This window comes from Pelophylax lessonae (genome assembly GCF_965119305.1).
Source record: "Pelophylax lessonae genome assembly, chromosome: 1".
Classification (NCBI taxonomy): Eukaryota; Metazoa; Chordata; class Amphibia; order Anura; family Ranidae; genus Pelophylax; species Pelophylax lessonae.
Window position 1 is genome coordinate 233802498 of NC_138768.1, and position 18393 is coordinate 233820890.

The following is an 18393-nucleotide window of genomic DNA, read 5'->3' on the forward strand; positions in this document are numbered from 1 at the left end:
GCCACCAAAAAAAGGTGACCTTCTTGGACAACCTAGACAACGAGATCTACCTGATCTGTTCAAAAGGACCATGTTGTAACACGGACAGAACAAGATTCCAGTCCCAAGGAGGCAGAGGCACCCTCCTAGGAGGGACCAGATGCCCCTGAACAAAAGTGCCAACCAAGGAGTTAGATGCCAAGAGAACGGCCATCGCAGACACCTGACCCTTGATCGTAGCCAGCGCCAAACGCTGGCAACAACCTTTCGAAGGAAGGACAACACCCTAGACACCGAGTACGGGCGAGGTGAAAACCCCCTGGACTCACACCAGGCAAAATAGGCCTTCCAAGTACGGTAATAGACCTTCCCCGAGGAAAATTTCCTCGCGTCGATCGAAGTGTGAATGACCTCAGGGGAGAGACCCCTATCCCTCAGGACCTCGGTTTCAACAGCCAGGCCGTCAAAGCCAGTGACTGTAAAGCAGGATGGAATATCAGCCCTTGAGACCGGAGATCTTCTCGAAGAGGCAGACGCCACGGGGCGTCGATCGCCAAATGCACGAGGTCTGCGCACCAGGACCGGCGAGGCCAGTCCGGTGCCACAAGAATCACTGTGTTCTGGTTCCGAGTTCAACCTGCGAAGGAACCTGGACAGCCATTGAAACGGTGAAAACGCATACATCAGTCGGTACTGATGCCACGGAGCTACCAACGCGTCTGACGCGTCTGCCCGAGGATCGCGCGGCCTTGCCACGAATCTTTTCACCTTGCTGTTCAGACGAGACGCGAACAGGTCTACCTCCGGAAAACCCCACTTCGGGCACCACATCTGGAAGACATCCGGGTGGAAGGACCATTCCCCCTGGTCCAGGGACTGGCGGCTTCAGATAATCCGCCTGCCAGTTCTCCACCCCCGGAATGTGAACCGCCGATATCGCCGGGACGTGTGTCTCGGCCCAAGACAGAATGTCGGCCACTTCCCGAGCCGCTCGGGCTCTCTTGGTGCCCCCTTGGCGATTGACGTAAGCCACCGCCGTGGCATTGTCCGTCTGCACCCGAACCGGACAGCCCTGTAGCCCGTCCAGCCAACGTTGAAGGCAGAGATTCACCGCACGCAATTCCAGAATGTTGATCGGAAGGGAGGAAACCTCCTCCGACCAAGTTCCCTGGGCAGACAGAACGCCCAGAACACCACCCCAGCCCAACAGGCTGGCATCCGAGGTGACCACCGTCCATGAGAGAGGACGAAAAGACTTGCCCCCCGACACCGCCGGGGACTGGAGCCACCACAGAAGATCTCTTCTGGTGCGATGGCCCAACGAAATCTGGAGATCCAGAGATTGCGGTCGCCCGTCCCACCTGGACAGGATCTCCGCTTGGAGACCCCGCGTGTGAAACTGGGCGAAGGGAATCGCCTCGAAAGCCGAGACCATCAATCCCAGACATCTCAAGCACGTCCGGAGTGACGAGCACGGAACGTCCCTAAGGGACCTGACTTCTTCCTGAAGAGTCCTGAGTTTGTTGTCTGGTAGGAAGATCTTCGCCCGGACCGAGTCCAGAATCATTCCCAGGTAGGGAAGACGAATCGACGGACACAGCGTCGACTTTGGAAAATCATCGTCCAACCAAACTCCTGTAGAGTCAGCATCGTGATGGACAGGTCCTCCTCCAGACCCTGGCTGGTCGCAGACCGAACCAGAATATCTTCCAGATACCCCAGGACATAGATGCCCTGGGCTTTCAACAAACCAGAAACCGGTGCAAGCACCCTGGCGAAAAACCGTGGAGCCGAAGCGAGACCAAAAGGTAACGCCACGAATTGGAGTGATCCTCCGCAATGGCGAATCGAAGGTACCTCTGGCGACCCTCGAAAAACGGGATGTGAAGGCACGCATCCTTCAAGTCGATGGAAGCCATGAATTCCCCCGGAACCAGGGCAGCCACCACCGACCGCAGGGATTCCATGCGGAACTTGCGAACCCGCAAAAAGCGGTTCAGAGCCTGCAAGTCCAGAATTGGACGTACCCTGCCCTCCTTCCTGGGCACAGTGAACAGAGTGGAAGAGAAACCCCCGAAATCTGTCCCGAGGAGGCACCGGAACCACCTGAGGAAAAAATCTGCTCTCCGGCCGAGAGAGAAAACTCGATCTTGTAGCCAGAACGAACAATTTCCTGAACCCACCTGTCCCGAAAACGGGCCAACCAGGGTTGAAGAAAAACCGAGCAAGCATCCCCCCACCCCAGAACTGGGTGAGGACGCCCCTGCAGGCCGCATTGTTATGGGCAGCGGGTCCGGACTGGCTGGACTTCTGGTAACCTGACCACGGGTTCTTTTGGGAGCCTTGACCATTGAACAGCTTGCCCTTATAGTGCGCCCGAAAGGCACGAAAGGACCCCCGAGAGGGCCCAAAAGAAGCATGCTTCTTACCATGAGCAACCTTAGCCTTGCGGGATCGGGGCAAGAGCGTGCTCTTACCACCCGTGATCCCCTTTATCAGTGTATCCAAGGATTCTCCAAAAAGGCGAGATCCATCATAGGGCAGATTGGCGGCGAGACAACACCGCCACACTGTGTACACGTGCAGCCAACGGTACTATATCCAAGTCCGCATCACACAAATACATGACACCCTGATGGATTTGATCCACCAAATCCAATGTCGCCGGTGAGGCTGAATCAGCCACCAGGACGCGCCTGAGTACCTGCGTCCAATTCGCTACAGCCTGGGCTGTCATAAGCGAAGCAAATAGAGCCTTTAGCATAGAACCCGTAATAGAGTAAGTATGACGGGCAAGAGACTCCAGCCTCCTGTCCGCAGCATCCCGGAACACCGGGGTGTCCTCTGCAGGAATCGCAGTGGACTTATTCAAAACCGCCACCGCGTGATCCACCGGTGGTGGCGCACACCACCGCTCATCAGTAGCGGGCGTGAAAGGATACCGCAGCCTGAACCTACTTGGTACAGCAAAGGGCTCGCGTATATTGCGCCATTGTCCCTTAACAGCGCGCTGAAAATCATCAGTGCAAGAAAAGACCTGCGATGTCATGCGTCTTTTCTGCGTTCCATAAGCTGCCAGGGCAGCAGGAGGACATGGTCCATCCTGTAAACGCAGTGTTTGCTTGATAAAAGCAATCAATTCATCCATGAGTGCAAGCTCTTCAGGCGAGCCAGGGGGAGAATTATCCATCCCTTCTACCTCAGCCTCCACCTCGGACCCCACAAGATCCAGGGAGGAACGGGACCCCGATAAGGAGACCCCAGCTATAGCAGCCCCATCACCATCACCCTCTGATCAGAGGAGATTGAAACTCTGGGTCGTTTTGTGGATCGAGCAGCCACAAGCATTTGCACCTGAGCAGCAATGTTAGCCACAACCGCAGCCAAAATCCCCCCCTGGGGGGGAAACAGCAGTCCCTTGGTCACCCACCAAAGTGGCAGGAAATTTGCTTTCCTGAGAATCCATTGCCCCAATACCATGCTGGAGAATAAAGGGTTAACAGCCCCTTAAACAAGCGCGGCGAGCACTGCCCACCGCACACACACACTAACACAATTTTAAACCCCCCACAGGGAGAAAAAACTCAACTCAGGCAAGGAAATAGGGACAGGGAGGTAAAAACCTGTAAAAACCACCGCTGCTGCTGCTGCTGCCTCGATCGGTGCGCCCAGGGAAAGGAAGCGATGCAACACAGGGCGCTCTATGAAAGCCTATGGAAGGCTACAAGAAAATGGCCGCCAGCAGTGAGACCATGCGGCCGGAATGAGCGCTGCCAAAATGGCGCCGTTTGGCGCCGAAAACGCCGCTCCTCCACCTCAGTGAAGTGGAGAAAACACACCACAGTATTAAAACATGGCGGACCGCCGCAGCGGTCGCTGTAATGTGCCCCAAACATGAAATAAACATGCCCCACAGCACACAGCCGTTCACACATTCACAGTCTGACACAGATAGTGCAGCACATCCCCCCCCCCTCCTCGCAGCCCACAGCATGCAGCCAGAGAGATAGGGAACTTAACAGTGTGAACACAGGCAGGGTAACACAGTCCCAGACTGACACCCCCCAGACAGACAGGTCCCCACACAGATACACTTACCTCCTAGATGGCGTGGGGGACCCGCACAAGCGAACAAGCCACTGCACATGTGACAGGGAGAGTCGCATCCAGGACGCAGCAAAAAATGGGGTTGAGAAACCGCACAGCGTCCAGTGAGGTAGCCACCTCACCATAGCATCCCTGCACCGAACAGGGATGGGTCGTTCATTGCGCCAGGAGCGTTACCTGGCTGAACGCTCGATGGCAGGCTGGGAAGTCACTGACCCACAACCTGCGACCAGGGGGATCAGCCCGAGACCCAGCCCGCATGAATCCTCTTCATCAGAAGAACTAACTAATGCTGACAAAAATAACAGCTAAGTAAAGAGAGAGAAAAAACTCAAACAAAAATCAAAAAAGAAGAGAGAGGCTGAGACAAAATGCCCCAGCATAGAGACATCCAGCTACTCCTGACAAGCTAGACATTGAAACTGAAGTAGGAAACAGGAAGCAGGAGGGTATAGACTGAGGGGACCACCCCCTGGGGTGGGGATATGTTAAAAGCTTTAATATTGACATATTCTGTTGCCTAGCTACTCCTACGGAGCAAAGTCTAATACCCATTGTGACGAATATGAAGATGGCGGCGACTGTCGGAGGACGTAAGAGAAAAAAAGCTGTACTGAGCATTTTTAGGGTGCAGTGTGCAAGAGGCCTAATGCATTCTATTGGTCAATTCTAATTTATTCTGGCCTTTGGAATTAATAAATGCTTAAACTCTAGTGTTTATGTGCATTTAAATGCTTTCCGCAATTTTTTTTGCTCTTCAGCTCCTCACCTGAATGCGCCTTCGGTAGGATTTTTATAAGCCTGTAAGGGCTCTTTCACACAGGCGGACCATTTAGATCCGCCTATCCGTTTTTTTTGCGGATCTGAACGGTCCCCCCCATGCATCCCTATGAGGCATCGGATGTCAGCGGAGACATGTCCGCTGACATCCGATCCGTCAAATCTGGACGGATGGAAACACTATTTACCATCTGTCCAGCGGATCGGATGAGAACGGACCGACGTTCCGTTCCCATCAAATTCCCCCATTGAGATGCATGGGGAACTGACAGCTGTCATCCTCCTGCTCAGTGGGGGATCAGCGGATCGATCCCCCCCTGAGAAAAACGGGCCCCCTGTGTGAAAGGGGCCTAAACCTTCCTCTTCTAATACATTTTACATAGAAGGGTTTTTGCAGGCTGAAAAACAAAATACTCAATGCCTGTTACAATAGCATTTTTTTTAAGCTCAGTGTGCATGAGGCCTAAATAGTAAATAAATGCACTGAGATAGGTCACAGAGTCTGATGTGTTCTGAAACAGAAATGTCCCTGCTTTTAGGGCCAGTTCACACTGGGATCGCACAGGAGCGCAAATCGCTCTCCCGTGCAATTCCCCATGTGTTCCTGTGTGGTGTGATTTTGCAGCCCATTCATTTGAAAAAGCTGCAAATCGCACCAGAAAAGTAGTGCCTACAATACCTTTTAAAAGCTGCGCCACCTTAACTGCGTGGTACTGCGGAATCATGCAATTTGGCGCCCGCAAAACAAACTGTGTTTGGGGTACCGTTAATATTATTAGGCACTTGCATGCAGTTTACAAGGGCAGTGCCTTCTTATGGTAACCAGTCCTCACTACAGAGAAATAGGAAACTACATTCTTGGGCTTCCTTGCGTTCTAGACTGTGAGACATTCTACTTGTTACAATCTGCAGATTGATACATAGAAATAGGAATATCTGCCAGATCTTTTGTTTTACTTTGTAACTATTGTGTCAGCAAAGGACCTGAGAGTATCTGGTGTATGTGAGCCACTGAGATGTGCTTTCCTCAGTGTGCACTGCAATTTATTATTTATTTCAGGTTCTTATATAGCGCTGTCAATTTACACAGCGCTTTACATATACATTGTACATTCACATCAGTCCCTACCCTCAAGGAGCTTATAATCTAAGGTCCCTAACTCACATTCATACATACACAGTAGTGCCAATTTTTTTTTTTTTTTATACAGGATCCAATTAACCTACCAGCATGTCTTTGGAGTGTGGGAGGAAACCGGAGTACCCGGAGGAAACCCACGCAGGCACAGGGAAAACATGCAAACTCCAGGCAGGTAGTGTCGTGGTTGGGATTCGAACCAGCGACCCTCTTGCTGCTAGGTGAAAGTGCTAACCACTACACCACTGTGCCGCCCGCAATCAGCTAAATCCTTGGTATTGGTTCATTCAGATATGTTTGTATATGGGTATATATGTGTATTTTTATTATTACGTTGCTTTTGAACTACATCTTTGAGCTCCATAGGTAAAAAAGCAGTGTAATAGTTTATCTGGGCTCTGTTTGTTAAGCCTCGCACACACGGGCCGAATGTCAGACGGCATTGGCCAGTTCAATAGAAACCAGACGACATTTGGCCCATGTGTACTGCAGCCAGTCTGACAAAAGCCGGCCGAACTAGGATGACCAAGAGAGGTCTGCCGACCGGCCAATAGCTGAGAGTGCTGACTGGAAAGGGGGGGGGGGGCATCCCCCTGTCAGAACACATTACACAGCAGGGGAGATCGCTGTACTAACATTGCAAAGTTAGTACAGCAACTTCTCCTGAGCTGCCAGTTTTTTTAGAATGAAAAAAAAACTAGTAGTGTGTACGAGGCTTTATGGTATTGGAGAGAGGAGGAGTGTTGCAATCATTAGGTAACCTTCCAATGAAAAGGAAAAAAACAGAGGAGTTGCTCCTTAAAGTCGAACTTTAGGCCAGAATTAAAGATGAGGAAACACGCAGGAATTTTAATGCTTTTTCTCTTCTGCATTTAAGTTATTTACCTGCCTGTCCACCCTTGTACAGTAATCTGCAAACGTACAGCTCACTGTACAAAATGTCGCATTTCTGGGTCATCTCCGTCCAGGTTGCTCGGGGACACCGCATGGCTGGAGCCAAGGTGAGTATAGTTACCCCCCCCCCCCACCCCCCATTCCTGTTCTCGCCATTTTTGGTGCTGTTGTAGCTTGAATGACAATGACTCGGTACTGAAACACTGTATTCAAAATAATTTATTTATTTATTTTTTTTTTATTTTTTTTTTAGAAAGATATAGCTTTCTGTTGGTGGATTTTCTAACCATAAACCAATTATCAAATTTTGCAAAGAGTTCTCTGATTTGTAGAGGTGAGGAGAGCATCATTACCGCTCTGGCTCTCCACCACATCCAATCAGAGAAAACTTTGAATTCATTCAGAAAGTGCAAAGCATTCTCTGAAGGCGCCGTGCTGTGCTGCCAACCTCCTGTGTTCACAATCTATCTGCATGGGACCCCAAAGCAAGCAGAGGTGTCTACTACAAGTGATTTTCACCTTTCAGGGGCATCAGCTAGATATGGAATATATATATATATATATTTACATTGGCACAAGCTGCTCTAATGTAAATATGTAAAAATGTACCATGCCTGGAGTTCATCTTTAACCTAAACTGAAATTATATAGTTCGCCCCTTTGAAAGAGCTGGGGCCTATTCACACCAAAAGCGATTCAATGCAGTTTGCTGTGTTCTAATCTGCATTCATAATGTATATAAAAGATAGAAAAATTTCCGCGCTAATATGATAAATAAATGATAAATAAATATCAGCAGCCAACACAAAATCAACCAACAGTGACTCAAATTAACAAACATAAAAGTGTAGCGCTAAAAATATTGATGATCACAATAATGATAAATAGTGTCCAAATGAATGGAAAAAACTACTAATCACAATAATGTGTATAAAGGAAAAAAAAGGGGGAGAAAAAAAAAAAAGGGAAGTGTCCAAATGAATGAGTCCCAATATAAATGGTGTAAAATGAAGTCATAAATCCACGTGCACAATATTCCAAAAAGTGATTCAACCGTGACACCCCGGGTATGTGAAGGAAGGGAACACCTCGGTGATGGAATATGTTAAGCAGCTTACCAGATTTCCTTGGCTGCTCAGACGCAACGTCCACACGCCCCCTGGAAATTAGCCGGCCTTCATTATCCTTTGCTACTTGGGACTGTTCGCGGGACGCCGCACCTTCATCCCCTGTTCTAGCGATTTGACAAGCCTGTTCATTCTTGATATATTGTGAGTAATATTTTTTAATAAAGTAGAATAATATTTTTTAAACGGGATTACGCTATGGGCTTCGCCTTCTTTTCTTCCTACATATTCATTTATGCTTGATGAAAAATATTGAGGAGCACCAATCCCATACTGATCCCTTACATACTTCTTGAGAGGTGGTCTACTTGCATCGATAAAGTATTCATCTAACACCAGATCTTCAGTGGTCTTGATTAACAGCTGGGAGAGGCTGACTCATTAAGCTGAGCAGCCAAGGAAATCTGGTAAACTGCTTAACATATTCCATCACCGAGGTGTTCCCTTCCTTCACATACCCGGGGTGTCACGGTTGAATCACTTCTTGGAATATTGTGCACGTGGATTTATGACTTCATTTTACACCATTTATATTGGGACTCATTCATTTGGACACTTCCTTTTTTTTTTTTCTCCCCCTTTTTTTTCCTTTATACACATTATTGTGATTAGTAGTTTTTTCCATTCATTTGGACACTATTTATCATTATTGTGATCATCAATATTTTTAGCGCTACACTTTTATGTTTATTCATAATGTATAGTAGATTGAAAAGCTCTTCTGTTTCTAGAGCTCCAGTTTAGGGTAGAACTGACCTATGGATTTCCATTCAAATCAAAAATGGAGAAATCTTATTTACAAAAAAAAAAACAAAAAACAAGTTAAGTCAAGCAAAGTCACATACAATACTACATACATTGGGACGAATAGATCGGACCCCTAACTGATGTTTTTGACACTTTTGGGAGGGACCAGTGACATTACTACAGTAAACAGTGCTAAAAATATGCACTGTTACTGTACTAATGACACTGACAGGGAAGGGGTTAACCGAGGGGCGATCAAAGGGTTAAATATATGCCTAGGGGGTGTTTCTAACTGTGGGGGGATGGGCTTAAGGAATCATTACATGAACATGTGTTCCTAAATAGGAGGAACACAGGAGTCCTGTGATGATTACTGAGAGAACAATGGTCTGCTGTGTTTACAACAGCAGACTGCCGTTCTCTCGCTACAGGGAGCGATCGCGGGTGCCCGGCGGCAATTGCAGCTGCTGGCCCCGTGCTTCAGCCTCCCCGCTGGTGAATAAGCGCGCATGGATGCCCCAAGGATTGCTCCTGCGAACCGCCGTACAGGTACACTGATTTGTGGGAACATGCCGCTGTATATAGGTGGCGGCTGGTCGGCAAGTGGTCTTTTTTGGGTATGGGTCTATCAGCATGGCACATCTTGACTTGCCAATATTTGCCCACTCTTCTTTGTAAAAACACTCCAAATCTGTCAGATTGCGAGGGCATCTCCTGTGCACAGCCCTCTTCAGATCACCCCACAGATTTTCAATCAGATTCAGGTCTGGGCCATTCCAAAACTTTAATCTCTTTCTGTTGAAGCCATTACTTTGTTGATTTGGATGTATGCTTTGGGTCGTTGTCAGGCTAAAAGATAAAGATTCTCTTCATGTTCAGCTTTCTCGCAGCTGAAGGTTTTGTGCCAATATTGACTGGTATCTGGAACTGTTCATAATTCCCTCTACCTTGACTAAGGCCCTGTTCCAGCTAAAGAAAAACAGACCCAAAGCATGAGGCTGCCTCCACCATGCTTCACTGTTGGTATGGTGTTCTTTTGGTGATGTGCAGTGTTGTTTTTGCGCCAAACATATATTTTGGAATTATGGCCAAAAAGTTAGGTCAACCTTGGTTTCATCAGACCATAACCCATTTTCCCACATGTTTTTCGGTGACTTCAGATGTGTTTTAGCCGGGCTTGGATGTTTTTCGTCATAACAAAACGTCTGTCTTGCCACTATACCCCATAGCCCAGACATATGAAGAATATGGGGGATTTTGTACCACACAGCCAGTACTTGCCAGATATTCCTGCAGCTCCTTTAATGTTTCTGTAGGCCTCTTGGCAGCCTCCCTGACCAGTTTTCTTCTCGTCTTTTCATCCATTTTGGAGGGACGTCCAGTTCTTGGTAATGTCACTGTTGTGCCATATTTTTTCCATTTGATGACTGTCTTTACTGTCTTCCATGGTATATCTATGCCTTAGAAATTATTTTGTACCCTTCTCCTGACTGTTACCTTTTAGCAATGAGATCCCTCTGATGCTTTGGAAGCTCTCTTGCATGGCTTTTGCTGTAGGATGTGACTAAGAAAATGTCAGGAAAGACCTACTAGAACAGCTAAACTTTATTTGGGGTTAATCAGAGGCACTTTAAATGATGGCAGGTGTGCACTGACTCCTATTTAACGTGAGTTTGAATGTGATTGCTTAAATTTGAACACAGCTACATCCAGTTATAAGAGGGTGTGCACACTTATGCAACCGCATTATTTTCATTTTTTATTTATATCCCCCCCCCCCTTCCCCAAAAGATTTCAAGATTAAAGGTGGAAAAAGTTCTGAAATGATTCATCTATGTCTCATTTTTTTACATCACAGAAACCTGACATTTTCCCAGGGGTGTGTAGACTTTTTATATCCACTGCACATGCAGTATATACATATGTAGTATATAGGCTATATATATAGTATATCAATAATTTTATACATTTTTGCTTTGCCATACCGTTTTCAGAACTTCTGCAAGCTTCTCAGGAGTACGACATCCTCTGCTCAGCAATGCCTGTGTGACACAGTGGAGTATTAATAGGAATTGCCAACCCTCTTTGCCATAATAACATGACTCATCCTTCATACAAAGCATTCTTCAGAAAAAATAGATTTTCACTTAACATACCAATTGTATGAAACTGTAAATTGTAAAGTAGACCACTAGTCCATGGGGAAGAGAATCCTATCATTCCCCAGCCCCCACTCCTATTAACCCTGCATTGTATGTGGAGTGGAGGAGGCAGATGTGTGATCGTAGCTGGAAGCGCATTAACCACTTAAGCCCCGGAAGATTTTACCCCCATTCCGACCAGGGGGTATTTTGCGATTCGGCACTGCGTGAATTTAACGCACAATTGCGCGGTCGTGCGACGCTGTACCTAAACGAATTTGACGTCCTTTTTTTCCCACAAACAGAGCTTTCTTTTGGTGGTATTTGATCACCTGTGCGATTTTTTGATCACGCGCTATAAACAAAAAAAGAGCGTCAATTTTGCAAAAATAGCAATATTTTTCACATTTTTTTATATGAAATTCCCCCAAAAAAAAATGTAAAAATCAAAATTTTTAAAAATTTTCGGCCAATTTATTTTATGCTACCTATGTTTGGTAAAAAAAATCGCAAAAAGCGTATTTTGATTGGTTTGCGCAAAAGTTATCGCGTTTACTAACAAAGGGAAAGATTTTTGTCATTTTTGTTGTTTTTTTTTTTAACGCGTAATGGCGGCGATCTGCGATTTTTTTTGCGGTACTGCGACATTGCGGCGGACAGATCGGACCCTTGACTGACATTTTTGGCACTTTTGGGGTTACCAGTGACATTTCTACAGTAATCAGTGCTATACATATGCACTGTTACTGTAAAAATACACTGGTAGTGAAGGGGTTAACTTTATTTGGAAGGGAGGGGCTGTGTGTGTCCCTAGGGGCGTGGTTTCTACTGTGATTGGCTGTGGCTCTAGCTGTAAGGACACTGATCAACGGATCTACATACCAGATCCGTTTTATCAGTGTCTTTGCAGCGAGGAGAATGACAGGCAGTTTGTTTACACAAGCTGCCTGACATTCTCCCTCTCCCCCGCCGATCGCCGAGTGACCGGCGGACATCGGGTCCGCTGGTCACACGCGCGGGGGGGTCCGTGACCACGCGGGAGCGGGAGCGCGCCCCGGGGGGCGCGCGCTCGCTCCCTAGACCCTCACAAGCAAACAACGTAGCCCTACGTTAGTTTGCCTGTGAGGGGCTGACCGCCGACGTAGATAGTCGTGCGGCGGTCGGCAAGTGGTTAAGGGGAGGCTTTGCGGGATCAGTCACATAGCTAGCGGTACTTCAGGTATTTCTCCTAATTCCTGTACCCCCTAGACTTAACAAGGCTGCAAGGGTAGATTTTGTCTAATTCCTGGAGTTGGGCTTTAAAGAAAACGTTTCCTTAGACTGGCCATACACTATACAATCTGATTGCACAATCTTCATGTGATCTATTTAGTTTGCATTAAATCCGAAAGACCCTTGTACTACTAGTTGATGGTAGATCTAATTGAGATTGAGATTGCACAATCTGAAAACAAACTGCATGGACAGTTTAACCTTCCTAGCGGTATTCCCGAGCGTGACTCGGGGTTAGATTTTAGAGCCAAAAGCGGTAACCCTGAGTCACACTCGGGGTAGCGCTAGGAAGATCGCTGGATTCTGGAAGAGGTTTTACTTACCTTTTCTCCGGGATCCAGCGAAGAATGCAGGCGGTATGCGGCGGCGGAGCTTCCTCCCGATCGTCTGCGAGCCCCGGCTTCCGTCTCCGACGACGTGACGTCCGCCGGGGGGTGGAACCGGCAGCAAATTCGAATGTAAAACACACCAAACACACTGATTTCATTCAAAATAAAAAAAAAAAAACACATTACATTGCCCCCCAGTGCCCTTTCCTGCAGTTTTACTGTACTTTTTATGTAAATTATATATATATATATATATATATATATATATATATACACAGTATAGCCAGTAGCCAGCCATACCCGCCTGGGGGACAGCAGCAGCCAGCCATACCCGCCTGGGGGACAGCAGTAGCCAGTCATACCCGCCTGGAGGACAGCAGCAGCCAGCCATACCCGCCTGGGGGACAGCAGTAGCCAGCTATACCCACCTGGGGGACAGCAGCAGCCAGCCATACCCGCCTGGGGGACAGCAGCAGCCAGCCATACCCGCCTGGGGGACAGCAGCAGCCAGCCATACCCGCCTGGGGGACAGCAGCAGCCAGCCATACCCGCCTGGGGGACAGCAGCAGCCAGCCATACCCGCCTGGGGGACAGCAGCAGCCAGCCATACCCACCTGGGGGACAGCAGCAGCCAGCCATACCCGCCTGGGGTCAACAGCAGCCAGCCATGCCTGCCTGGGGGACAGTAGCAGCCAGCCATACCCAGCTGGGGACAGCAGCAGCCAGCCATACCTGCCTGGGGGACAGCAGCAGCCAGCCATACCCGCCTGGGGGACAGCAGTAGCCAGCCATACCCGCCTGGGGGACAGCAGTAGCCAGCCATACCCGCCTGGGGGACAGCAGCAGCCAGCAATACCCGCCTGGGGGACAGCAGTAGCCAGTCATACCTGCCTGGGGGACAGTAGCAGCCAGCCATACCCGCCTGGGAGACAGTAGTAGCCAGCCATACCCGCCTGGGGGACAGCAGTAGCCAGCCATACCCGCCTGGGAGACAGCAGTAGCCAGCCATACCTGCCTGGGGGACAGCAGCAGCCAGCCATACCCGCCTGGGGGACAGCAGTAGACAGCCATACCCACCTGGTAGGGTGGGTATGGCTGGTAGGGCACTATTCATCACACGGATACCAATGATGAGGCACTATTCCTTACACTGACACCAATGATGGGGCACTATACCTCTCACTGACACCAATGATGGGGCACTATACCTCTCACTGACACCAATGGTAGGGCACTATTCCTTACACTGACACCAATGATGGGGCACTATTCCTCGCACTGACACCAATGATGGGGCACTATTCCTCGCACTGACACCAATGATGGGGCACTATTCCTTGCACTGACACCAATGATGGGGCACTATTCCCCCCACTGTCACCAACAATGGGGCACTATTCCTCTCACTGATACCAATATGATGGGGCACTATTCCTCCCATTGACACCAATGATGGGGCACTATTTGCACTATTTCTCCCACTGACACCAATGATGGAGAACTATTCTTTACACTGACATCAATGGCAGGGCACTATTCTTTGCACTGACACCAATGATGGGGCACCATTTCTTCCCCTGATACCAACAATGGGGCACTCTCCATCCCACTGACACCAATGATGGGGGAACCATTTCTTCCCCTGATACCAACAATGGGGCATTATTCCTCCCACTGACACCAATGATGGGGCACTATTCCTTGCACTGATATCAACAATGGGGCACCATTTCTTCCTGATACCAACAATAGGGCACTATTCCTCCCACTGATACCAATGATGCGGCACTATTCCTTGCACTGACACCAATAATGGGGTACTTTTTTATTGCACTGACACCAATGATGGGGCACTGTTCCTCCCATTGATACCAATGATGGGGCACTATTCCTCCCACTAATACAAATTATGGGCATTATTCCTCCCATTGACACCAATGATAGGGAGCTATTCTTTGCACTGACATCAATGACAGGGCACTATTCTTTGCACTGACACAAATGATGGGGCACCATTTCCTCCCCTGATACCAATGGGGCACCATTCCTCCCACTGACACCAATGATGGGACACTATTCCTTGCACTAACACCAATGATGGGGCACTCTTCATCCCACTGACACCAATGATGGGGCACCATTTCTTACCCTGATACAACAATGGGGCATGATTCCTCCCACTGACACCAATGATGGGACACTATTCCTCCCACTGACAACAATGATGCAGCACTATTTCTTGCACTGACATCAATGATGAGGCACTATTTCTCCCACTGACACCAATGATTGGCACACCATTTCTTCCCCTGATACCAACAATGGGGCACTATTGCTCCCACTGATACCAACAATGGGGCACTATTCCTCCCACTGATACTAATGATGCAGCATTATTTCTTGCATTGACATCAATGATGGCACTCCACTTCTTCTCCTGGTACCAACAATGGGGCACTATTCCTCCTACTGATAATAATGATGTGGCACTATTCTTTGCACTAACACCAATGATGGGGCACTATTGTCTGCACTGATATAAATGATGGGGCACTATTCCCTGCAATGATATCAACAATGGGGCACCATTTCTTCCGGATACCAACAATAGGGCACTATTCCTCCCACTGATACCAATGATGCGGCATTATTCCTCCCACTGATACCAATGATGCGGCATTATTTCTTGCATTGACATCAATGATGGCACTCCACTTCTTCTCCTGGTACCAACAATGGGGCACTATTCCTCCTACTGATAATAATGATGTGGCACTATTCTTTGCACTAACACCAATGATGGGGCACTATTGTCTGCACTGATATAAATGATGGGGCACTATTCCCTGCAATGATATCAACAATGGGGCACCATTTCTTCCGGATACCAACAATAGGGCACTATTCCTCCCACTGATACCAATGATGCGGCATTATTCCTCCCACTGATACCAATGATGCGGCATTATTCCTCCCACTGATACCAATGATGCGGCATTATTCCTCCCACTGATACCAATGATGCGGCATTATTCCTCCCACTGACACCAATGATGCGGCATTATTCCTCCCACTGACACCAATGATGCGGCATTATTCCTCCCACTGATACCAATGATGGGGCACTAATCCTTCTTATGACACCAATGATGGGGCACCATTTCTTCCCTTAATACCAACAATGGGGCACTATTCCTCCCACTGATACAAATATGATGGGGCACTATTTCTCCACTGATATCAATGATGGGGTACTATTCATTGCACTGACACCAATGATGGGGCACTATTCTTTTCACTGACACCAATGATGGGACACCATTTCTTCACCTGATACCAATAATTGGGAACTATTCCTCCCACTGATACCAATGATGGGGCACCATTTCTTCCCCTGATACCAATAATGGGACATTATTCCTCCCACTGATACCAATGATGCGGCATTATTCCTCCCACTGATACCAATGATGCGGCATTATTCCTCCCACTGATACCAATGATGCGGCATTATTCCTCCCACTGACACCAATGATGCGGCATTATTCCTCCCACTGACACCAATGATGCGGCATTATTCCTCCCACTGATACCAATGATGGGGCATTGTTCTTTGCACTGACACCAATAATGGGGCACTATTCCTCCCACTGATGGGGCATTATTCCATCCACTGATGCCAGTGATGGGACACTATTCCTCACACTGACACTAATGATCGGGCACCATTTCTTTCCCTGATACCCATAATGGGGCATTATTCCTCCCACTGACACCAATGATGGGGCACTATTCCTTCCACTAATACCAATGATGGGGCATTTTTACTGCCATTGATGCCAGGGCATTTTCTACTCTCACTGGCCATTCCGTCCCTCTCACAAATTGTGAAGGACAGTAAACTGGCCCTTTGTTTAGAAAGTTTGGAGACCCCTGCTCTCAACTGATGACCTGTAGGGGCGTTTTTTAAGCTGGCTATAGAAAATGTAGGATAAATAGCATTGTCGCCATTTCACCAGCTAAGGTGATTGTAAGGTTGGACATGTTGTGTATCTATTTATTCGGTGTGACCTCACCTTTAATATTTTACTAAAAAAATAGGTAATATATTGCATTTGTGTGCCCTAAAATTAAGATAAGTGCACTAAAACATTGCTCCAATATCATGTGCCATAAAGCAATGTCACTATGACTATTTTATTCTCCAGGGTGTCTGCTTTGAGAAGAAAGGGTTAAATCAGCGGTAGGTAATAGGAGGAGAATACCTTGTGATATTCCTGGGTGAATTGCTCCTCATCTGTGAAGCTGACATGCATTTGGTATTGATGTATGAAAATGTTGTCAGTGTAGAAGCAGGCACAGGAATAGGAGACTCCTCTGGAGCCGTGTGCCATGGCACAGAGCTGTCACTGGACGGAGTCCACACAACTGCCCAATCAGAACTCCTCCAGACACACAGCTCTCTCTACTTCCGGCCACGTGATAGACGCGTCCCTCTACGTTTAGGGATCGTCTGTAAATACAGGCGCTGTCCTGCGGCAGCAGTGTACTGTAGTGCTGTGTACACTGTATTGAAGTTTGGAAGTGTGACACGGACCCTTAGCTTGTGTCACAGTTAATCAAGTCCCCAGGAAACTGTTCCCACTGTGTGGATTGGGGCAGGCTGTACAGGACTATGGAGTCTTTCAGTTGATACATTTTCTATCGTAGGTATTGAGTTCCTGGAGCTGGCATGATGGAGGATCAGGGGGTGCTATAGCAGTCAGCTGTCCATCTCCAGGTTCTCATGTCACAGCTACACCAGGCTGACCATGGAGCCCCTACAGGTGGCAGAGGAGGTGGTGGAGTCCAGTCCCAATAAACTGGAAGATATTTACAGACTGCTGGCTGAAGGCTCATTTCCATCTTCTTTCTGCTCCATCAAGAAGAAAAACCTGAAAAGATATGCCCGCAAGTTTATCCTAGAAGGTCAGATGATATTATTTCTATGTCTGGGGGCAATGCCCCCCCCCCCCCAGAATAGGCGTATTACCAATCACAAACAGCTCATAGATGCTTTAACATCTTCATTTCATTTTAAATCTGCAGCTTAAAATAAAGGAATGACTTTCATGAGGTCCTTGTTCAGACGCTTCCTATTATAGAGTGACAACAAGCTTTCAGTTGTGCAACTGCGTTGTCACTGGGGATGAGCTCAGATGTGTATATGGATCCTAGTCTACACCCACCAAAATTACCCTACCAGGAAATAATAAATGTATTGTAATTAATCTGCACTGTGATAACACGTTTGGCTGCTGGCAAACAAAGTTTGATATACCCAAACCTAAAGACTAGAGATCAACTCGGGCGTGTTTGATATCCCACCTGCCCGATCCTGCCAGGAAGCCGACACTGCACACCGCTAAACACAGGCAGTGAGACGTTTCCCGATCTGTGCAGCTGCGGACCGGGAAATGTCTGTGATTAGCTGTATGCAGTGTCAGCTTCATGGCAGGATCGGGCAGGTGGGATCTCGAATGCGCCCGAGCCCATGCCTACTAAAGACTTAGGCCCCTTTCACACAGCTGGATGAATGGGGTCCACCTTTCAGTTTTTTAGGTGGACATGATCGGACCACCCATTGCCCTCTATGGGAGCAGACATCCAATCCCATCCTGTCCACTAAAAACCTATGGATGGGGATAACTTCTCCATTCGTCTGGTGGATTGGATGACAGTCGGATGGAAACAGACAGGCCGTTGTCTGTTTCTATCTGGCATCCCATATAGAACAGCGGGCTGTGTCTGTATCCACTATGCATCAGCAGAGCAGACAGGGACCTGTCATCTGCCTTCTCAGCGGAGATCAGTGGAGAGATCCCCCACTGAGCTGACAG

At 48.0% G+C, this 18393-nt stretch overlaps 1 protein-coding gene across 1 annotated transcript in view; it reads right to left on the reverse strand.

Moving 5' to 3' along the window:
* Positions 1–16983, reverse strand: part of OGFOD2 (2-oxoglutarate and iron dependent oxygenase domain containing 2) — a 49023-nt gene extending 32040 nt beyond the window's left edge. Inside the window, exons 1-2 of the mRNA XM_082243355.1 lie at positions 16780–16983; positions 10758–10814 (exon numbers count right to left, since the gene is read on the reverse strand). Coding sequence (XP_082099481.1) covers positions 10758–10814; positions 16780–16908 — 186 coding nt within the window. The 5' untranslated portion in view covers positions 16909–16983. The remainder of the gene's footprint in view (positions 1–10757; positions 10815–16779) is intronic.
* Between the last annotated feature and the right edge of the window lie 1410 nt (positions 16984–18393).